The 24,089-nt window shown below is 43.3% G+C and overlaps 1 protein-coding gene across 3 annotated transcripts in view; it reads right to left on the reverse strand.

The window, feature by feature from the left end:
• Nucleotides 1-20,045: 20,045 nt before the first annotated feature.
• The window catches only part of ASPG (asparaginase), a 49,494-nt gene continuing 45,450 nt past the window's right edge, over nt 20,046-24,089 (reverse strand). For 2 of the 3 annotated variants that reach the window (XM_069783348.1, XM_069783346.1), the window contains exons 14-16: nt 22,534-22,633; nt 22,153-22,211; nt 20,046-20,475 (exon numbers count right to left, since the gene is read on the reverse strand). In XM_069783348.1, the coding sequence (XP_069639449.1) occupies nt 22,158-22,211; nt 22,534-22,633 (154 nt within the window). In that variant the 3' untranslated portion in view covers nt 20,046-20,475; nt 22,153-22,157. Of the gene's footprint in view, nt 20,476-22,152; nt 22,212-22,532; nt 22,634-24,089 lie in introns of those variants that run through there. The other variant, XM_069783347.1, reaches the window with a different exon arrangement.

Below are 24,089 nucleotides of genomic sequence, written 5' to 3' on the forward strand. Positions count from 1 at the left end.
CTTCTGTGATAGAAACCCTGTTCACTGATCTCTACAGTTTCACTAAATAGCATCTGAAGTCACAGCTGTATGGGTTCAGGCTGTGAATACTGGCAGTGCCCGTGTTCCTGGATGTTGACAGGCTGAAAGATGCAGTATCTTACATGTTGACTTTCTAGACCACTTAAAATTAAGTCTAAATATGGATTTTGGAGCTAAGTTTAGGCTTTGGGGCTGGAAAGGCATGACTTTGCAAGATGCTGGCCTCTTCTGGGATATTAGATGTTTAATACACAGTCTGCACAAACATAAAAATCCAGTGCCTGTTTTCAAAGTAGTGTGGTGACTCTGTTTTTTCTTTAAACCCTTATTACAAAATGGAATGCATAAGAAGAGCCAGGAAAAATATGTTTGTATTTACTAGGGAAAGAAAAATAGGGAGGGAAGACGTGAACAACATTATTATATGTGATGAATCTCCTGTTTATTTTAGAGAGTCTGGAAATTGCCTTATTTTTTCAATTGGACCACATGTCTTTATAAAAGATGTGTTCCACTCCAAACCATAAATATTCCAGGGACATCCTATTAGCAGTGTTATGCAAGAGAGGGAACTAGCTTATCCCAATGGAAGGCATTCACACTGCCTCCTGACATGCATTTGATTTAAGCCTGTCTTCTATGCTCCCTCTATAGCAAAGGGGATTCTGTCCAGAAGCCTCACTACAGTCCTCTGTCCTCCCTTTGGAGATGTCTGGGAAGATAAGCCTCTTGCACATGCCATCTAAAATTAGTGTCATGTGAATATCCTCTTCTGGCCTTTTTGAGTCTATGAAAACAATAAAACACTATTCTTTAATTTTACATGAGCACAAAACTGCCTTTTACAATTTTACATCTGAATCTGGTTAGAGGGAGCCTGGGATGCCACCACTTTGACCTTTAGTATTTGGCAATGCGCTGCTGAGGTATGAAGCCAACAGCGGTCCCCAAAGAAACCTGCACAACTCTGCTGAGTCCACATCAAGCTGTGTGAATGTGAGCATGACCTGATGAGGCACTTTATGTACAGGCTGCAATGAGTGGAAGGAACATGTTGGAATAAAAATCATGTCAGACTTTCTCCTTCCAATTCTAAATCACCTTTTAGATCCCAGTCCATCAATGGGGGAGATTAAGGTGCCCAGGAACATGATCCACAGAAGTCAGCATACTCCATATGAAGCTGCTTATTCTGAGAGGAAAAATTCAGGAGGAAGCTCGAGACGGTGCAAAGAGAAAGGCTATGGTGCAAAGAGAAAGGCTACGGTGCAAAGAACCACTTCTTCATACTCCAAATCCTCCCTTGCCTGGAGCCAGGTGCTTATGAATTCTGCCCCCCAGACAACAGAGACATCAAGGGAACCTCTTTCCAGATCTCCTGCTGCCAGAATTGAAACTGCCCTTCTCAATAGCCCACCAAAAGTAATTTTTCCGTGCACCAATAGAGCTTCATAAGCCTTCTGACCTGGTGGTAAGATCAGCAAAACACAGGTTGGGCCAGGCAACATTTGGGATTGGGAATCATCGGTTTTACCTGAAATGACAAATGCACAGATCATCGTAGCAGTTTTAGTATCTTCTGTTTATTCTGTTCCATCAGTGTACACAAATAACTGGTGTTTTCCTGGTTTTAAGCCCATGTGAAAGAGAAAAGATTGGCTTTCTGTTTGGATGTCATAATATTAATAGAGAACATCTTTAGAGGCTTATTACAATTGCCAATTCCAAGCATTAAGAAAATGAAGGGGAAAAAAAAGGACATAATGAATCATTCATCCCCACCCTACAACAAAAATCACGAGAGTAAAAATGGCTTTGATTCCATTTGTTTACCAGTTTCTGAGCATTTCTGTGTCGTCAGATTACTACTTCAAGCCCTTCTGCCACAATGAGTGCTAGTAATTGTCTTAAAGATTCAGTTATCCTTAAATCACGTGAATCCTGAAGCTGGAGCCTTTGGGGCAAAAAACATCTAACAAAACAAGCTAACAAGGAACAAAACCAGCTAACAAGGTACTCGGGATGAAAACACCAGAGCAATTAATGAATCACCGACACCAAACAGGTTCATAAAGCTGGCTATGCTACAAGACCCAGAAAAAGATGACATTTGCTAGAACAGATTAAAACTGCCTTTCATTAAAAATGAAAAAATGGCCAATATACTACACTCTGGGTATTAATCCAGATGAACTATGTGCAATGTTCCTGGGAAAAAAATAACCAAACAAATCCCCACACTCAAAAAAACAGTTGGGGCTTTTGGTTTGAGGCCAGTTCTCCCCCTCCTGATTTCTTATGGAGTCAGGAAAAAAGCTACTGGCAAAAATAGCTCTGTGTAAGACTCATGAAATGTGGTAACTAAACATTATTATAAATTTATTTCATCTTGACACCAAAACCAGCTCTACAGCTGTTTTATGATACTGTGAAGGTTAAACTACTACAGAACAAGTACTCCTGCATGCGGCTACTATAAAAGTGTCACTGAATTATTTCTAATTTTAGTGCCTGTTGTTCTAAAAATTGCTTCCCGCTGCACTCCAGGAAGCAAGAAAAAAGGTGATTCACATAAACCTAGCAGCTGAGGAACAACATGGATCTAACTGATGGAGCAGAGCAGCTATGTACAGCTAGAGGGTTTGTATTGGACCAAGACTGCAGGGAGACTCACAAGGGGGTTCAAGTTGCCATAGTCCACAATGTGCAAGTCTCGTGGCTGATTTAGTGACGCTGCCCCACTTTCTAGCAAACTAATAGAAACAGGTACTTTTAGGGTAGAATGAGTCTCACTTACTTTAGCCATCCAGTTTAAGATGATGAGATGAATCACACCTGAGAACTGCCATTTGTGTGCACTAACCATAAAGTTAGTTCAGGCAACTAGTTATTTTATTTACGTTTTTTCAGGTGAATCACATCCAAGTGTCCAATAAAAGGTAAACTGGCAGAACACTACTCCAGCTTCAAATACTGCTACACCCCCGCCCCCTGGGACTCAAATTTGTCACAAAAAAGGAAGGCAAGAAACAAGCTCAAACAGTAGATATTACAAACTTGCCAGACATGCCTGTAGAAATTAGTGCTTTCAAAAGATATTCCCAGACCACCAGTAAAAACCTGATTTTTTTATCTGGGTGCTGGGTTTGTCTAAGAACATAAAAAAGATGACATGAAGCCATGTAAGCTAAAGGGAGATGTACATCACTAGTCTCTGCATCAGACAGAGATAGAACAAAAACTAGTTAGCGAGATGATCACCAGCACTTATCAGCTACCAGTATAAATTGCTGGATACTATGAACACCTTTAAAATGGAAGTCATGCAAATTCTAAAATCACAGGTTGCCAGATAAATTTCTGTCAAAGAAGGGAATCAGAAACGAACCAGCCAGCAAAAAAATCATGCCTTCATTGTCATCAAGCACAGACTTTGTCACCCCATTTATCATATAGGGATGCCATTACTGCAGATATGGACAATTAACTGTATTTGGAAAATACATTTTTCAAAAATTATCTGCATTCTCCATCATCTGTTTTGAGCACAAAATCACTCGCAGGGAGAAATAATTTCAAGACCTGCACCTGAGTTTGGGTAAACTGGTATAGCTACACAGAAGTGGAAGACCATATGCCAATTTACATGGGCTGAAAGTATGGCCATTAATTAATGTCTGTAGGATTGGCAGTTGCCAGCAGTGGGTGAGCCTCTTCTGCCCCCCAGGTCAATAAAGCAAATGGTCAGATCAGGCCTGAGAATTTCTGATGCTCAAAGTGGTGGACATCTAGTCTCTCACCTTGGAAATTATTCTGTGAACATTACAAGTACCGTCCCAGAAACTAAGCATAAACCCTCTATGAATGTTGACTACTGATGTCTAGAAATACCTCTTTTTTTGTATTAGCTCTTCATAAAACAGCTTTTTACTGTTATTTTTAAGGACTTCTAGAGATGCAGCTACCTCTTATTCAAGAACCTAAGTGTGATGTCCACATATGATGTCTAGGATGCCCTGATTACAGCATTACTCAATAGCTGAGAAACATCAATATCTAGATTGCGCCTACCCAGAGGGGCATTATTCAGTAGATGACAAAGAAAGAGCAACCTGAAACACACCTTTCTAAATTCAAATGTGAATTTGATTTGCATGCATACTTTACTAGGTGTTGCCACCCAAATCTCTGACCAATCAGCATCCCATCCAATGTATTTCTGTGTATACTGAAACTAGGAGATGCTGCCAAAGCATTAAGCAGCCTACAGAAAAGGGCGGGGAGGGAGGAATGTGCTTCTACTTCCTGTTCTTGGGCAGAGCAGAAAATGAGAAACACCTCTTTAGTCCAGGGGTTAGTCCAGGACCAGAAGGTTTAATCCACCTATGCTTCCAGTCTGGCCATAACACCTTTGCTATTCATTTTAAAAGGGAGTAAAAAAAAATTAAATGTTATTATCCAAAGGCCAAGATTCCAGTGATAAGAAACTGAAATATTGTCTGAGATGTTAATAGTAAGAGCTAAAGACATGCTCTGCAACTGCAGGGCAACATTTTACTAAGTTTGGCAGAAGAGTCTCCTCCCTTCATCCCCGCAGGCTTTTGCTTAGCTTAGACAATATCACAAGGAAGGGCTGTTTGCCCAGAGGTTTTCACTGCGTATTTGTTGGGGATTTTTGTTTGTTTGTTTGTTCATCCACACGGCTTACTGCCAGCTCATGAAAACTACAAGCCTGTCATCAGGAGGTCACCCAGTCTGAGAGAGGAAAAACAATGGTTAGAAGTCAACCTGATTCCATACCTTTAAAATGTCACAGAATAGAACACACATAAAAGAGACATTCCAGTAACATCGTGACGCTCTCCAGCGTCAGTCATGGATTATAATGAAACATCGGTTTCTGTAAGTAATCAGTAGAGGTTTGTCTTGACATGGAAAACCTACCACAAGAACATCAAGGTCTTGTCTTTGTGAAAGCAGAACTTCCCCCACAGGTTTGCTCTTCCAGAATGACTGACATTATCCTTAAAAAAAACAAAACTCTTTTCTTACCCCTATCAGACAGGTTTCTTTCAAACTTTTTCTGGGCACACTGCACTCAAACACAGGAAAAAAACCCAACACTTCCATCATCTTGAGCTGTACTATGAAAAGCAGAGGATTCCCTGGAAACAGGAAACCCTGTACAGCTCATATTCCCACTGAAGCCAGCGGACAGCTTGGATACACCCAGCTGAGAGGATCAGACTTATCAACTGGAGATGGGGCAGGAGAAAAAAAACACTGGGTCAAATCCCAGCTGGTGTAAATCAGTGTAACCCCACTCAAGTTAACAGGGTTGTGCCGATTCAAGCCAGCTGTGGATCTAACCCACAGTGTGTTTTGCAAGTCTATTTTCAACTCTTCAGGGCTCTGCTCTGCTGTGTTTAAACATTCACAACACCCACTGAAATTAATGAGAACTGTGTGTGCAGAACACCAGTGTTATTTCTTTTTAAATATTTGGGAGGTGCTCAAGAGACTGTGATAATGGGTGCCATATATTAGAACCCAGACAGAATGGTACTGAATCATCAGACCCTTAAGTGGGACAGGTCGTTAATCTTTTCCTTGGGAGAGCATTTCAATTTTTGCCTTGGCAAATGAGGAATCATCATTAATAGATGTGGGGGTTCTACCTTTGCCAAGTCCCAGACAAAGTGTGTTTTTCCATTTGCCTTGGGCTTGTGTAAGCTTGCCTAAGGAGGCCAGCCTCGCAGTTTGAGAAACAGTGCTAGCAGCCACCATACCCTCATTCCCAGCTAAATTAAACCCTATTATGCTGTAATTAACCTTGCCTAACTTGTTCTGAGTTACAGCAGTAGGTAAAAATCATGCTTTTCCTAGGCTGTCCCCGAGAAGCATTTTTACATATCAGGCTTGCCTACTCTTCAAATATTTCCAGCTTCTCCTGGAAGCTCTTCTTCTGAAGATCACAGCTCGACTGCAGGCAACATCAGAACTCTTCTTGACTTCAGTGAGGCCAAAATCACCTGCAAATATACTCGTGCACCTCATGTTCATGCCAGACAGCATATTTTTGAAGCAAACGCAATACCGCAAAAGTGATGGTGAGAATACATATATATACCTTGTTGGTTTTTAAGGTTTAAAACACACAGGCAGGCAGGCTCACTAAGTTTCCTTGGTCAAATTTAAAGCAGTAAAATTCCATATTATGAATTAGTCCGTTGCCTGTTTTATTTAGACGCAAGTTCAAAAAAAAAAAAAAAAGAAAAACCTATCAATGTTTCTAGTTCCATTTGATACTTGGGGTAAGGGTTAGGAGAATGAACACAAGGTTGGAAGAACTTCTCACTTACAAGGCTACCCTTTTACAGCAAAAATAAATTGTTGGCAGAATTGCTGTTTCCAGATTATTTTTTTTTCTCCTCTTTTTAAAAACTCAGAATTCTTCAGCTGTATTTTGAAAGATCCAGCATTTCAGCTAAGGTCCATCCAACTTGATTAAGTCCACGGACCTTCAAACCAGGCCGTCAGTGCAACAGTCTTAAAAGCAGCCACCCACTAGTCATTCTGACGAAGGTAGGACAGAAAGTCTGGATAATCCTTTAACTGCCTGCAGTGAGTGTATACGTGGAAAATACAGCGTAAACCACCACAGCATAAAGGCTACACTGCCCTAAATAAAAGGGCACTCAAAGGAAAAAAAAAGTGCTATCACTGAATACATGTTGCATATATTAACAGTGGAAAGGTGGGAAGCCTCTGAAGAATGCAGCCTGGAGAGTCAAAGGCAAGCTGATTTTTTTTTTTTTTTAATCTGTGCATCTGAATGTATGGGGGGAATAAAGGAGAGAATAAACGGTTACGCAGTAACAGCCTGCCTCCAACAAAGCCAGCTGACAGCAGCTGTAGCAGAAGCAGGATTTATCCTACCTGTTCTTCCTTTTAAGATATTCAACTGCTCAGTTCCCACAGTACCTGCTGGAACTTTTCTTTTTTTTAAAGTACTTGCCCTGACATTACTCCTTCTGCCACCCCCAGAGCGGGAACGGCGGCAGGTCCTGCGGCCCGGCCCGCTCCTCCTGCCGCACCGGGCCCTCCGCCCCCCCGTCCCAGGTGCTCCGAGCCCCCGGCGCTGCGGGGCCGGGCCGGGCAGCTCCCGCCGGTCCCCGGCCCCACCTCCCCCGGGGCCGCCCCTCTCCCCGCGGTTTGCCCCGGCCCGGCGGCTGCCCCCCCTCCCTTCCCCTCCCCTCCCTGCCCCGCTCCGCTCCGGCCGGGGGCCGGGCCCGTCTCTGCCGCCGGCGCTGCAGGTCTCCGGCGGCGCCAGGGGGGCTCGCTCGTCCGCCGCTGCCGGCCCGATGCCCGGGCCTCGCTGGTCAAGTGGTCCTAAACATTTCACAATTATGATAGAGAACTGTTGAACTGTTAAGAACCACTGCACCAAGGAGGCTGAGGAGCCGCGGTCCGCGGCGGGGGAGCCGGGCGGGGGCGGGGGGACGGGGGACGCGGTTCCCGCTCGCTCCTGGCCCGCGCTCGGCTCTTCCTTTCGCCACGGCGGACCTGGGGACGAGACAAAACACACGGGACTGGCGGGCGGCTCCGGCGCCGCGGGGAGAGTGCCGTGCCCGGCCCGGCCCGCCGCCCCCCGCCCTCCCCGCACGCTCCTCACTCAGCGCCGCCACTTACTGATGGGCACCGTCCCGCGAACATCCCCCTGGCCTTGCGCTGGGGCTGTGAAAGCTTGAAGGCAACAAGCTTTCTTTAACAGGAAAAAAAACAAAACACAAAACAAAACAAAAAAGGGGAAAAAAAAAAAAGCCTAAAAAGAACAACAACCACCAAAAAAGCGCCATTCTCCTCAGGGGACCCAGCTCGGAGGCAGCCCGGGCCGGGCGCCCCGCGGCCCGGTTCCCCCGCCACCCCGCCGCGGCCGCCCCTCTGCCGCGGCTCGCCGTGCGGGGCCCTTTTATACCCGCGCGGGTACCTCGCGGTGGATGAGCCGTCCCCTGCCGCGGCAGCCAGGAATGCAGCCCTCGCCCCTGACACGACCAGTTTTTCCAGGCTTGCCTTCGCACTGACGGGGCGGTTTTGTTTCCAGCCATCATCTGGGGCGGCCAAACGTCAGCAGGTAGAAAAGGACAAACCTGTTCCAAGGCGGCGCGTTTCCTCCCGCCCGCCCTCCTGCCCTCCGCCCTGTCACCGGGGGGGGAAACTGCTCGACAGGTTTCGCCGAAGCTGGAGGTGGCTCCGGGAGGTGAGTAAGAGACTCCACCCTGCGCCCTCCTGACAGGAGCTGCCGCTGACGGGCCGCCTGCCCTCGGCACCCGCCCGGCTCCCCTCGCCCGGCTGCCAGCCGTAAGGAACAAAACAAAACAACAACAACAACAACAAAAAGCTCTAAAACCGGCCCGTCACGTTCTCTGGGGGGGGGATTTCGTCGCCGCAACGTGAACGCCTTGCCTTGGCCCGGGCTCCGTGCTTGTCGTGGCGTCGAGCCTGGCGAGGGAAGGCCGCTTCCCGCCCGGCCTGCCCCCGGGGAAGGCCTGAGGTGGAGGGGCCCGGTTGCCTCCCTGCCATCCCCGCTGTTCGAAGCCGGGTCTCTCCTCCTTCCCCTGCGGCCAATATTTGCTGAGAGGCGGCGGGAGGGACGGTTGCCTGCAGACGGCAATCTGCAAAAGCCCCCCGACACCCCTGTGTGGGCTGGCGGCATTGCTGCGTGCTGCCCTGACCTCCAGGAGTTCGGTAGCACAGCATAGCCCTCCCCAGCCTGCTTTACTCTCTTGGGTGTGGGGTTTTTTTTCTCAGAAATGGAGTGGGAAACCACCTTCTGTGTGCAGGGGGGCTGGGTTTGCCCCGTCTTCCCCCACTCGCCCTGCTGCTGTTTCCCCAGGTGAGGCATCCGGGGAGTCAGATGGAACTGGGAAATGTGAAGAAGGGCCTGGTTTTCAGAGGTGGTGTGTTGGGCAGCCGACGGGGAGGACGGCCTGAACTTCCAAAAATCAGGCCACTTGCTCATTGTTGCGCCCTTAGCCGTGACTCGGGGAGCAATCAGCTTTGGTTTAGGGCTTCTTCAATTGATTCTTATCAATTTTGCTCTCTGCATCGACAGAATAGCAATGAAACCTAACTCACTGAGGCTTCTGAGCTGTGTTGTTGGGGTAAGCTGAAAGGCCTTCACGCCCTGCCACCTCAGGACCGGGTTTTTGGTAACCTAACAGCACACCTTCCCATGGTGGCAGTGGGGACGCTGGTCGTTGGTGGTGCCGAGCTGCCTGCGTTGCCTGACCGCACGTTGCTCTTGCCAGCCAGCCCAGGAGACACCATTTCAAAAAGATGTGGATGGTAAACCCTGCTCTGCCAGTGACTCAGCCTACGGCCTCAGCCAAGTCACTTCACCACACCTTGAGAGGGAGAGATAATGCTTACCTACCTCATCTTATGAGGCTTCACTAATGTTTATATAGTACTTTCCATGTTTAAAGAACTAAGTGCTGTGTATGAAATTTGGCGCTCTGGATCCTATGATCTTTGGCCCTTTCAAAATACATAGGAGACTCAAGCCGGTCCCGGAGAAAAGGCTCATACAGGCATGACAGAGCAGCAGGGGAGGGAGAAGCCCTGGTGGCTGTGCAACAGCTGTTGCAGCACAGCTCATGTGAACGTGGTGCTCGCACCAGAAGCAGGAGCAGACAGGTTGCTCAAGGAGCCTATGCAAACCTCATGCTGAGGAAGCTCCCTGGATCTAGGCTGGAGGCGTTTCAGTCCACTTTGGTAAAACCAGCTCCTGCTCTTCTGCTCTGCCCTCTCAGACTCGAACCCAGAAGTTAATTTTTTCGCCTTCTTCCAGATAGCCCAATCCGTAGGGGTTTTCTGGACCTTCTCATTCTCCCAAAAAGGATATTTGCTTGCCTTGGATAGAAGAGGGTGCACTATTTGTGAGTTAATTCAAAGGGGATGTCTGTCCTGCATCCGTGGAAATCTGTGGAAGCAAGGCTGCTCTTCACTCCCTGAAAGAAGAGTCATTTGTTTTATGACACAGTGTCCTAGGTCTCCCACTCCTGCCGGTGAGGTACACAGCATGATCGCGTGAGCTGTATTTTATCTGTGATCCCTCACTAACTATACTGCCAGCTCTTACCTGCCCCTGACAAACACAAACCCACACCCAGGGCTCCACAATACCACTCAGCTAAGTAATAAGCTGACTGTCCATACTAACTGGGTGCAAAAGCCCTTTCCAGCCAAACCAGTCAGAACCCACTACTGTACTGGTGAGATATATAATCCCCTGGGATCCCGTTGCTGTTCAGGTCCAGGTTCAGACACACATGGCTGCTGGCCCCTAAAGAAGGACTCTGAGCCCTAAGTGGGGAATTGCTTGGGGCAGCCAGGGGGAACTGAGGTACAAGAACCTCTATGGGGTTTAGGCAGGATGAATCATCTTCTGCTTTGGATTTTTTTTTAATAAGTTTTGGGTTTTTTTTCCAGGGAAGAATATAAGAAAAGAGAGTACGGGTCTCGTGTTTCTTCGTAAGGGGTATGTAAGGGGTGGCTAGAATGAACTTTATTGGCTTAAAGGGATCCACCTAGTCAATGTATAAATTCCCTTAGATCACTAGTATGAAAAATTTTTTTTTTTAGTAACTTACATGTTAGAGAGCAGTGGGCAAGTGTACATTTAATTTATTTATGTAGTTATTTAATAAGTTCTGTTTCTCACCCCTTACACACCCCAATTATAAAAGTAAGAAGGCTTACATCCTACTGCCTCCCTTAGCTAGGTGGAGTCTCACAGAATAGGCTGAAAGCTTTAAAAGGTAGAATAGAGGTGCCTAACAGCAGAAATGGACACATAGCACTATGCAAGGGATAAGCCATGTATTAATTGTTCCTCCTCTGTTAAGGTTCGAAAGGTGATTGGAGCATTAAAATAATAAAATTGGTTCTGAAATTGTACAGAGGGAAAGATTTAGTTGTATTAAAAGGAATAGTAATTATTTCTTAATTTCTATTGATGGTTAAACTAGATATTGTGCATTGTTATCCTACTCTTTTCAGCTGCATATATGTGACTATGGTAACTCTGTGCTTGGTTTTTAAGGGATCACAGTGCAATAAATGGCCCCGTTAAGCAAGCAGCAGGTATGTCTCCCATGTGTTTGCAGTCCAAGGGCACAAACCCAATGAAAAGGACTATGCTACCCACCAGTGTGGACTCATTGCACTAGACCTTGATTGCACTGACATTCCTGAAACCTGGAGGAGCAGCACACTGCAACGTGGAACATGGTGGCTTGAGCACCTTGTACAGCAGACTGGAGTTTTCTTGGAAGGGGGACGCAAATACTAATCAGCTGACAGTCAAACAAAGAGGGCAGCACAAAAGGAGACATAATGCCAGGGGTGATTGTAAGAGACAAAGAGCTGGCCTGGGAGGAAGGGAGGATGAAGGGTAAGCTTGTGGGAGGACATAAAAGGGTGTGCTCTTTGCATGGCAGAATATGGAAGATCATGAATGCTCTGGTAACGAGAGGAAAATTATATTTCAAGGAGGTTCTACTTTGAAAAAATGATGTTGTGAAAAATGACTGGGAAGTGTTATCATTATCCATCAATATCCCCACACTCCTTTGGCAAAAGGTCCCCATACTTTCCTGCCAGTACCTTATTCCATAGGTAATACTGTGGAAGGGCATGGGACAACCCAAAGTACCGTTCCTTGTACTACAGCATGTCTTATCTGACCATTCTAAACTTAAAATAAACCCAGCATGCAAACGAAGCCTGGAAATGGAGCTTACCATTTCTCAGCTTATCATTTTTACCTTTGTCATCATTTCCCTACTGATTTGCTATTCTTGCTTATTATTGCTCACCTAAAATTAGGTTGGAAGTTTAAGCAAAGACCCAGAGCCTGATGGATCCTCTAAAGTACCTGTTATATTCTTGGGCCTGGTAAACAGAAAAAGCCCTGTACAAGTGGGTTTTCTCCCACCCTGGGAAATAAGCATTCCATATGTTCATAGCAAACACTGATGGGGCAACTTCTTGTTTACTTTAGTTGGTTCAAATTCATTTGTCAATATAGCAGCCCACTATGTGTCACATGTGAGCATAATAATAGCTTGATAGTAACTTGTTTTGCAGTAATGAACACCTTGAGAGATGGCCTAATGCTTCTTCATATATAGGAAGCCTTTTGAGATTATTACCTAAATAACATCAAGTGATTTATAGAGAAATAAGACGGGGTGGGATGTTTTTCCAACCAAGAACTTTTAGAAAGATTGGGTAGTTGCCATTCAGTAGTTAAATTAATAAAGACATGCTAGAAATTAAAATATGGACAACAGGTTCATGTGAAGCTAAGAATTCACATTTTGTTGGAAAATGCCACCATTGTATGTGCAAAATTTTGATTAAATCCAAAATCATCAATTTAGCAGGAGAGGGGTTTGTATCTCATGTGCTCTATCTAAGCAGACAGTTCATTGTCCCTGAGCGCTACAGAGGTTACATACCAATTTAGTGTGTAATACTGCTCTTCGTTATTTTCCTTGTTCTGATTTAACATCTTGTGCATTCCAGAAGTTAACTGTGTAAATTACATTACATAAATTAATGTACTTTATTCGTTTTGGGAGAATTTTTCAAGTCAAGCTTTGTCTGTATACAGTAGCACAATAGCTACCAGTAACTAACAGTACAAATTTTCTGTTTTCTACTTCAAATTTTCAATTTAATTGTTAAGCATGTCAGTTCTTTTAATAACGAGTCTAGAATAAGGCAACCTCGGGGCTCTACACACTTGCAGGCTGGATCAGTGGGTACAATTACCTGTGCATCAGCAGTTGTAAAAAAAAAAAAAAAAAAAAGCAAGATGGTACGTGAGCTGTCAAGTGTATGTGTCCTGGGAGATCTGTCAGCCTCTGCATCAAGAGCTCGATATTAAGGAGAAGCTTCAACTCTGGCTGTAGGAACCCTAAAAAACATTAGGAAAAGCATACTGGAAACAATGAGGAGGTACTTCTGCAGTCCTGGTGTAGATTATACTTTGCCATGACTTTCCATGGGAAGCTTAGGAGCCACAGCAGTGCCGTTGAGATGACAGTTGGAGATGCGTGAGAAATGGAATCCACTGAGTCCTGTTTGGCGATCAACTCTGGATAAACAATCTCTGTAGTATATTTATCAAATTTCAGTAAAGTTTAGTCTCATGGCTACTTTTTTATCTCCTCACAATCAATTCTCCTTTCTCCTCTTTTTTGTGTTGTGTTGTTTGGGATTTTTTTATTTGAAATAAAAATACAAATTAAAGCCAGTGAACAAGATTTTGACATGGCCAGTAATTTTGAATGCCTCACTTCCCAGGTGCCTGACTCTATAGACTGTAAGAGGAGCTGACTTTCAAAAAATGCCAGCCACCTTTTATTCTACCATTAAGTTTCAGGTTAGACCTTGGAAGCTGACACTTGAAATCACTAGCTTGTTCTAAACAATTCAGCCAAGCAATTCATATTTAAGATTAGCTGCTGTGCACTAAGTGTGCTTTAATAACTTTGTAATTGATTGCAATGCTTAATTGCAATAGCCATCACAAACCTTATACCAACTTTATTTTTCACGTTCACCAACCAGCTCATTTTTCAGGGTTAGCAGAATTACATGTCCTGTGCTATAAAGCCATCAGGAAGAAAGCTGTTACTAACGATTTGACCATCCACTGGGATTTCCTAAGTATTTGCTGGTTCAAGCCATTGAAGATAGAGAGGCAGAGTGTGACTCTGCACTGAAGTAGCATGGTCATTTTTAGCAACATCTCATCTTTCTGGTTTTATGTCTTTGAATGTAGAAGTGGTGAATGGTGACATAGTTGTGGGCAGAGAGCTCGGTCAAAGTGGTCCAAGTAAACAAACTGATTTATTTCACATCACACTCTTGTCAGTCAGCAGAGATAACAGGCAATCATCTTTGTCCTGAAGATCTGGAGATCTACGGGATTCTGCAGAGATCTCTGCTGGATGTCTTGCCTCAAGGGTGCTGGGAATCATGTCACCCAAAACTGAGCCTTCAGCAGAAATCGGAAATTCAGATGTGCCATGGAAAGAATCTGATGCATCGAAATCCCACTTTTACTGGGCCCTGGTCACAAAGATCCACAGCAAAACATACCCAGGAAGGAAGTCACACCCCCTGAAAGATGCAAGTGTAAATTATTAATGCACAGGCATCACCTTCACAGAATCTCCCCAGCGCAGCAGCTTCTTGCATATGACAGGATTAATTTACAACTCTCTGTTCTAATTGTGACAACTCCTTATCTCTCAGCAAAAGGTTGCCATTAAGATTCTTTTTTCTTTAACCTGAAATTCTTCCGCTATACGTGACCATTGCTGCTGAAGCGCCAGGACTGTCATTCCCCTTCGATGCTAATAATTAATCATTTAATGTTAAATAATTGGAAATCAAGGTGTCGAAATAACCAGCTGACATAAACATTATTGTCATTCTCTTGCCCCTCCCTTACCACCTTTCACTGCATGGAGTCTCATCTAATTTCACTTGTAAGCTCTTAAAACCAGGGTCTGTGACTGTTGAGCACGAAGCACAAGAGCATAATAGGATCTACAACAGTGGCACTACAGAAGAAACACATTTGTTGTGCACATAAACATGTAATTAACGGGGCTCATCTGTACTCAGAAATGCTTCATACGCTAGTAAGCAGGCAGTTCTGGCCAGGTAACATCTCCCCTGGCCACCATTCTTCTGGTCCCATTTTGAAGCTGAGAAGGTGTGAAGGAATACCATGGCTTGAGAGAGTGGTTATTTATTGTTGTGGTATTTGTTGCTGCTGCAAGACAGGGAACGATCTCTCGGCCTTTTCCTGTCTTGTCGTGCAACGTGCCACGCATCAGGTCACGCGTTGCTGAAGCCTGGCATTGCCTGTGTACGGAGGAGGATGCTGAGCGAAGCGTCAGGATGTTGTTGGTTGGCACCTTCCCATGGATTTGGCTGACATCTCCCTCTGATGTGCAGCATCCCGGGGTGGGAGGGAGGTGCCAGCGTGGAGCTCAAAATGCCAGCGGGAGTGCGCAAGATATGCACCAGCTGAGCGTGCCCAAACAGGCACGCCTTGGCAGGGCTGGGTGAGGGGGAAAGGGGCACTGCCTCTTCCCTGCCAACGGAGCCTGCGAGGAGTCGTGGTCCCCATTTTTCACATCCTCCTATTATGCCAGCGGCAGCTTTGGTCAGACGTCAACATAGATTTGGACATCAAGGACCAAATCCTTTGACCATGTGATTCATATCAACTCTTCCAAACAGAGCAGCGTTAAGGAGTGCTATTTTGTGCGGTGTAGGCTAGACATTTCGTTTTGTTGCTATGATTCAGGATACTTGTCTCAGCTACACTTCTGAGATGCAGGCATCTGCCTCTTCCCATTCAGCTGATCACAGGTAAACAAATGTATGTATAATGAAGTTTCTAAAGTCATTTTCAGGTAGACACTTTGCACAAATAATAAATCTGGTAGTACCAGATTTTATTCTGACTCATGGACTATCTGAGATGGCAACATCTGAGTCCCACAGATTCATTTGTATGGTTCAGTAGAGTATTTTACATATCTTATAAGCTTTCTACCTTAGCAGCTTTTCTGAAAGAGTCACTAAAATGAAAGTGTTGTTACAACCATGCAATCAAGCACCACGGTGTCATAAAACATTGTTAAAGAACCATGGAAAGACTAGTCTTACTAGTCTAGAAGATGATTATACTGCTGATAGAGTCCACTTGGAAGAGACACAAATGTATCAGCAGTGCTTGTGATGACATATGCTGCACACATTTGATCAGTGCTTTATAATTTCTTGTTTTCACCCATCATACAATTACTTCAGATTTATCTCAGTGATCTAACAAATTGTGATGCTGGAAACTAGAACCATTTTATTTCTTACACTGCTGCAGTAGGCCCTGTGCAGGGATCAGCACAGGTACCTGGAGAAGGAGATTACGCCTATGGCGGAATTTGATCGTGCTATGGGTCCATTAATGTTTTGTTTGTGAGTGGCACTGGGCAAGTTTTGTCTTCTATGTACAAGGGATATATTTCCCTCCTTGGTCATTTCACTACTTGAACCCACCTTAAAAATGGAGGAATCTTCCAACTAGATCACAATCTTTTTGGAAGAATCCCAGTAGATCACACCATTCGGAAGACTGCAAATAAAGAAGCTCCGATTCAAGGAGGATAAAGAAGTTTAGTTCCAGGTGAGGGATTTCATTATCACTCATTGCTGAACACCAAAATCCTTGTATGAGACAACTGAGACGTGCTATAGTATAGTAATTCTAAGTTAAGATGTGCGGAACTGGAGTTACTTAGCAATTTAAGAAGAGCGAGCAGATACTGAAGGCTTGCTGAATAGCTGATTTAATTCAGCAAGTACTGATCAGACACAATCAATCTGTCAGTGGGTGAGCCACCCTTGACAGATGTTAACAGTTTACCAAGATGACATGCAATAAGAGAGCAAGCACATGCTGATTTTTCAAATAATTAAGAATGCCCTTCCATCACAAAAGTTTTATAAGAGAATCTCCAAACAGAAACTTAATATTTTCAGACATCAGTAAAAAAGAAAGTGGTTGCATTCAGGAAAGGAAAGCTGTAACTCAAATCGGACAGGAACTTGGAAATGTTAGTTGTGCAAATCTCTGCTTTCTGCAGTGTTACGAGAAGTGCTGACATAGGCCAAGTAGTCCCTATCCCTTGGCAGTATTAGCTGGATCATTAGGAAAAAGAAACAAAGTAGAAGCTGGGTGTTGTCTTTCAAGTGAAGAAAGCTGTAGAATTGATGTAATGTTTGACTTTTACAGGAGGCATTCATAGCGTCTCCTCCATGGAGAGGCAGCAGAGGTTCCAGCACCAGCATTCATTCCCAGAACATCACTGCAACTTAAAAGATGCAACACTGGAAATAAATCCAACATTTGTGCAGCAGCTATGAGTCTCACATTATCAATTATGCCTTTATGCTGTTCTGTAGGCACTGCTGAAATTGCGCACAGCAGGATAGTCACAGACTCGCAGCGGCCTCTCTGACACTTATGTGCTAGCAAGCTGTCTCAGGAGCTTGTGCACTTTCCTTGGCATGGCATTTCACATGTTGGTGATTTTGCAGGGCAAGGAAAGCTACAGCCCAAACACTTGCATTAGTAGACTGAGGTTGGAAACGAATGGGAGGCACTGCTGTTTTCTAACAGAAACTGAAATGTCATCTTTATGTTCCAATAAGCATTAAAGACCGATACTAAAAAATACCACCAGCTTTTCTGCACCAAAACATGCAGAACTAACTTTATCCAGCTTCTACCATGCCAGTCCAGTGTGTACAGTTTATAAAATATCAAGCACAGATCTGCAGGTGATCCTCGCAGTATGTGCTAGATCTAACAAACTATAATTGGATCTAGATATGGAAGGGTACACGGACATCATGGGCAACTGGAGTTAAAGCTGTTACAGTCACGAAATGGACCCGCAGCTAGTCCCAGCAACAGAATGAGCGTGTTTGCATTAGTAATGGCCCTGTATGGCTGCTTAATCTGCAAACCTTTACCAAGCAGAAGATTGCTGGATAAAAAGAAGAGTATATTTGACCTTTTCAAGAATGATCTGAAGGAGAAAAAATAGGATGTTTAAAAAAATTAAGCTGCCCCTGGAATGCCTAGCATACTTTCACTAAGGAAATACACTCAGCTGCCTACAGTAACTGAAACAAATAGGTACCATTTTCATTCCTTACTAATAGTAAGATTTTGCTTTTGACCAGTAACTATGTGAAGCTTAAGGGTTACTACACACAAATAGATTCATCATAAGACTGGGAGTTATCATGGAGAGTATAATTATGATTATTAAATCCACTGCATGGAGCAAGGGGTGTAATAGACGAACAAGACAAACACAGGATCTCAAAAGCGTTATTGAAGTTCGTCCCCAACACCAAATCAAGAGCTGAAGTTTCTGGCCTTGACTGGGTGATTCTTGCCACTTTTTAAATCACAGCACCCTATACATGGTTTCTCTTAACAGTTGTAGACTGTTAACAGTTCTTGAATGAAATTCTGACATGTATAAAAGAGATCCAGTTCTTTCTCAGATAAATGTTAAATTTGCATTCATGTGTTTGCCATTAAAATGTTGTCTATTTATATTTATATAATGTTATAGACATTAAAAAAATGTCTATTTATAAGGCAAATTGCAAATTTTCTAGAAAGTTGCAGGAACACCATCTTATGCAAGATAACATATTAATAGGATATATATTTCTGTAAAGGTTTGTCAGAAAGAAGCTAACACTGCTTTATTCTCACCGTAAACATGACCCAAACCATTTCATTTTAGTTTTATGAGCTTCTAACTAGAAGTCTTCTTACAGGATCACATTTGTAAATGTTGTCCTTCATGTCTGTCTGGCTCATATGCAGGAAGAAAATGGTTGTCTGTTTTCTTCTATCTCCTTCCATTTTACTGTTGAGACCTATTATTTCAGTAATTCACACCAGAACACCATTCTTTTTTCTTTTGAACAAGAAAGTATGTTTTGTACTTTAGATGGATGGTGTAGTTTAGACATACAAGAATGTTATTGTTTAGAAAGTTTTCTGTAGATCAGGTGAGCCTTTATTGAAAAGTTTAAGGAAAATATTGATCCTTCTGTATATGTTGCAGTCATGCTGGTACAGAAATAAAGAATGGATGCTGCTATGGACAAATCATTGCATCTGAGAATCATTTAAAAAAAAAAAAAAAAAAGGAAACATTCCAAGCCCAAGAAAGTCACTTGCAGAGAAGCTTATCAAGAGATTTTCTAGTTCAGTGCATAAACTTTTAGACTACTGACTAGGCAAGAGTTAAGATAGTAGGTCTAAATACCATAGGAAGAAGAGCCTGTGCATGGTTTTTCTCCTGATCATAAAAATTTTCACAAACATTACTTTGTTACATATATCATCTTTATGTATTTACAGATAAGACATCAAAAAGGTGATGAATTTGAAGCCTGATTTTTGATGTTACATCTCATTTACTTAATTCCGTATTAATTTTTTTCAATCTGAAGCATGTTTATTGCTATGTAACATCAATTATTTAACAATGAGACAGCATAGTTGTAATTTTTGTGACCATAGTGAAGAAGTGCACTACTCTTCACATTTAAAAAAAAAAATTGGGCATTTTTATGTTTTTGTTTTTTAACTGGAGCGTATACAGCATTTCCTCAGACTGCACGCAGTTACCTTGTTTTATGGGGGATCTGATACGCAACATACCTTGGGAATCTTTAATACTAGCAGGCTCAGCAAGTAGTCCATGCAGCTTTTCTCCATGATAAGGATAGCTGTGGGAAGGTTGAAGAGTATAAAGAGAAAAAAGAAAAAAAAAAAACCCCAACAAACTATCTGCACTTCAAAGATTCCCTTCAGATGAAGCAGATAGAAAATCCACATAGATTATTGCAGAAGCTGTAGGTGAAATTAAAAGTTGCTGTCTCCAGTACATGCATTTGCCTGAAGTATTCTCTACGTTTACATATTCTAGGGCAAACACAGCTGTAAAGATACATACTGCTCTTTTCTTTAGTCTGAAAGTGTTGGGACTTTAAACTTGGGGTCTGTTAATACTGAGATCACATTTACAGTCCAAAGAATTATGTGTCCAGCATGTAGCAATCTTGATTATATTCCGGTCAGGATGTGGGAAAGATGCTATTAGAAACAAAACAATCAATTCACTTAGACAGTCCCACAAACATGCTTTATGGCATCTGCCTCCTACTCATTTTAAGTGAGGTTTTATAGTGACACATTGGTGAAGATTAGTACACAACTGCAGGCAGATGCCCATGACTGATTCAATTGTTTGCACTGACACTCACAATTGCTGTAACTGCAACTGAAGTGATAAAAGCCATTGCAAAGAACAGACAAAGTGAAACCAACATTGTTCCTCAGAGATTTTATTAGTTGAAACCCAGAAATGCACAATCCACTGGTTTTTCTTGGTATGAATTCACCACAGCATTTCCGTTTGCTATGCCTGCAATACCGTCCTCATTGATTTAACATAAGAAGATTCAAAAGGCCTCTTTAAAAACAGAACTTGTACAGTAAAGACAATACATTCCAACCTCACTTGTTTAAAAAAATCTTTTCAAAAAAAGTGATTAGAAGATAAAGCAGAAAATAATTTTCAGAAAATCAGTAAGAATTTAATGTGATCCAAAATAAAGAATATTTCTAAGCTCTAGCTTTCCTGTATGCTCCAAGTGCAGCTACCATTGTTCCTTTCCTCTTTTCCTCCCATAACGGCTTAACACTGTTAATGTTCAAAGCTGGTATTTCTGAAGAGGAGTGACCATCTTCTACAGCCTCTGGAGAAAGAGAAAATGGATGTTTAGAACTAGGCAGTATCCAAAATCTTGTTGCCTTGTAGCCTGTCAAGCAAGTTCTTATGCAGTACTGAAGACTTCCTTCAAACTGCCTACACTACTGGTGGCTCAGTCCAAAGGAATTAAGAGATGATCCATGTAGGAGTTGAAGATTTAACACATTCACTCCCCACTTACAAAAGAAAAGTGACTTTTGCAGACATATTTCACTGAAAATGGAAATCCCTTTGCAACATAACCCATATTATGAAGGTATTTTTAGCATCTTCATCTTGGACACTGAAAAACTCCCATTTAAATGCTCAAGGCTGTGATTTTATCTAATCCTTCTGTATCAGCTAAAACCAAAGAAAACCCCAAAACTTGTACAGGAAAGCAAATAATGCCTGATTCTGTCCTATGTTCATTTAGACCAGTACACACTGATGAAAAAACGCTATTGTTCCACTTGCAGTTCCCCACTTACATACACATGAATTCACTCTCATTGATCAAACGGGACACACAAGAGACAAGGTAGCCATGGATGCAGCAAAACCTTTAACTAAATTTTGTGTTAATTTTATTAAAGGATATCATCTCCTCCCAATATTTAAATTGGGATTAGACTTGCCAATATATTGGAGAAGAGATACCTAAATCAACAATGTATCGCATCAGAAAGGAGTTCTGAGAAATTAATGGGAAGTGTTTTAAATGTCTCCAGTTACAGCAGAGCACCGGAGAAGGTCAAACGCCCAAACGAGTTTCTTATAGAGAGACTGGTCAGATCTGATGCTTTGAACACGAGGCTCACACCCGCCTCACACGCACACAGCTAGGGAAACACACCTCGTACGTTAGCAGCACAGAAGAGATTCATGCTGGGAGTCCGTGTCAGAGAGAACCAGGCAGCTACATCTAAGGTCCGAGTAAGAGGGAGGCCACGGCACCACCCTGTGCCGTGCCCGGAGCGGGATGAAGCCCTCGGCAGAGCTCTCTGCAGAAAGGGAGCCTTCTGCAGCCTACGTGTGTAGTACAACTAACTCCTGTCTGTTAAGAATCTGCCCCACGTTTGCTGTGGTGGTTGACTATGCTTCACTAGAAGATGGGCTGGTGTAAGGTGTTCCATTAAAAGCTAGAGGGAGAGCACAGGTGGAAACGCTGTAGGTACGGCAGCAGCACCTCCCGAGTGGGAGGCTATGCGGCCGAATGGCTGCGATTGCCTCACAGCTCTACTGGAGAAGGGTACGCTCCGGTGCTGTGGGCACAGCACCCTGAAAACCAGGCCTGGCAAAGCGCCTGATAAAAGGCATTTCCTCTCTAATGCAAGCAAGAGAGAGGAGCAATTTATTGCAACAGGCCAACGGAACAAGACATTGTTGCCCTCAGTGGTTTTATTTTAGTAGCTTTTACATTCCCAACCAAGTTCAGAACCACGCTGTGGAACGCACCATAAAAAAGCACTTCCAGGCTCAGGCAGAAAGAGGAATAAACATCAGCCCTGCTCTACGAAGAAGGATTAAAGTGCTCAGAGTCTTATCAGAAACTAAGGCAGGGACAGCAGCTGAACCCAGATGCCCCAGGATGAACTAGGGCTTAAATACAAAATCCCACTTCATACATGTGTATGCTGATCCAGACATTTCAGAAATCTAGCACTTGAAAATGAGATTTTACCTTCTTTACTGCTTTTGTCTAAAGAAGTCAAGAACGTCCTTAAGCCCTGTAGCCTCCGCCTGTAAGTAGAAACATGAATAAATCCTGCCATCCTGTGCACCAGGACATGCAAATACTTACTTGTGGGAAGTAAGAGTATGTTACCACAAAATAATTAAAATCCAATTTAAATTTTAATTCCTCTGACATAGATGAAAAAATTCTGGCTCCAACAATTTATTACTTCAGAACAGCACCAGACTTGAGTTTGTAACAAACTCTAATCTGGTTTATAGTCCCCAAAGCAGCATTTACTTTTCCCAAACTAATATTATCCGACAGCGTGCGTTATTACTCACACAGCTAGTATATCATACAGAGTACAGCCGTATGCACACTTACTACTTCTAAGGGATTCCTGCCATCATAACCAGTTTGCTTCAGGTCTGCACCAGCTAGGTACCAGGCATACAGCCCATCCACATCGCCTTTAGCTGTAAGGCTGGAAAAAAAAATAATTAATATTGGTTCTAAATCTTTCAGTCCATTTCAGTGTGCTCCTCGGTCCTGTCAATTAGCTCAGCAGCCAAATGCTGAACCAGAACAGGCTCAACATGGCTGCCAGGGTAGAGAGGTAAGTAAAGGAACACTATTACAACAACTTTGAATAGCTGAGCAAGCAACACAGCTTGATGAATCAGTTCCTTAAATTAATAGGGCTGTGCTATAAGTACTTACAACAGGTTAGTTTCACATAGTGGGTGTGACTGTGACCAAAGGGGAAAAAAAGTCATGCAGTTTCATATTTCACAACATAATATTTATCTCATGAAATGAGTTGGGGGGAGGGCAATAGCTAAATCAAGATGCAGCTGAGTAAGTGAGAGCACAAGCAGATGTTCTAGCAGTCAGCGTGCCCTATTTAAAACCATTAGGAAACCCCCTTCACAAGTTTGTGTAACTATGTTTGCTATCAGAAGTTATGACAGCATATTTATGTGATATCATTTGGACAGTAACAGCTACATTTTTTTGAGTTTTATAAGATAATGTGTAAGATTTAAAAGGGCAGCAAACAAAAAAAAAAAAGCTTTTTAAAGATGACCTCTATCTGCCATGTATAACAAGCAATAGCAAGATCAAAATGAATCATATACAAATAAGCAAGTTAAAGTTTTCAGAGGAACGTACACCAGACTGTTTCTTTGCACATCTGCTGATAGTCTCGTCCATAATACTTAATGTTCATTTTTGACTTTTATTTTGGTAAAAGAAGGGCTAGCAGCCTGTACATATGCAAAAGCATGATCGTCTGTACCAAGCCTGTGAACAGGCTGAACAACTACCTTCAGTTTTCTCAAGATACCAACATCTGTCAGGCTTCAGACCCGAGCTTGCCGTGCGCTCACAGATTGTTTCAGCAGAACCACGCCGATAATCATCAAGTGAGGTTGAATCTCATTATAAAAGAGGGGGAACCCTCCCCAAACTTAAGTTCAGAGTTTGCTGCCCTAAACAGTGCTCACTGTGGGGGAAAGGCAAGCTGCTGGCAGCAGGGATGGAGGATGGTGACGGGCTCTTGGGTATGAAAACCAAGGCAGGCAGACCTGGTGGAGAGTGGAGAAGGCTGGAAGGTGCAAGGGGCAGACAGTCAGGTAAGTTTATGGAAAAAACCGTGAAAGCAGGACTGCAACATTCACTTCTCTGCTAGGCTGAAATCACTTCTGTTGTTGATTAAATCTCTTAAGTACCTGAAAAAATGTTTTCAGGGGAGTGGAAGCCTCTAATTGCAGCAGTCTGAGGAGAAAGTCAGAGAGAGGCTTTTGCTTGCAGCAGTCCCAAGGACTAGGCACAAAAAGGGAAAGAAACTGTCTCTGTGTTCCTCCATGCAATCCCACCAATCCTGAGACAGGGCAGAAGACCTACGGCTCGGGCCTTTGCGGGACAGGGAAGTGGCA

Source organism: Haliaeetus albicilla, chromosome 5 (genome assembly GCF_947461875.1).
Source record: "Haliaeetus albicilla chromosome 5, bHalAlb1.1, whole genome shotgun sequence".
Lineage (NCBI taxonomy): Eukaryota > Metazoa > Chordata > Aves > Accipitriformes > Accipitridae > Haliaeetus > Haliaeetus albicilla.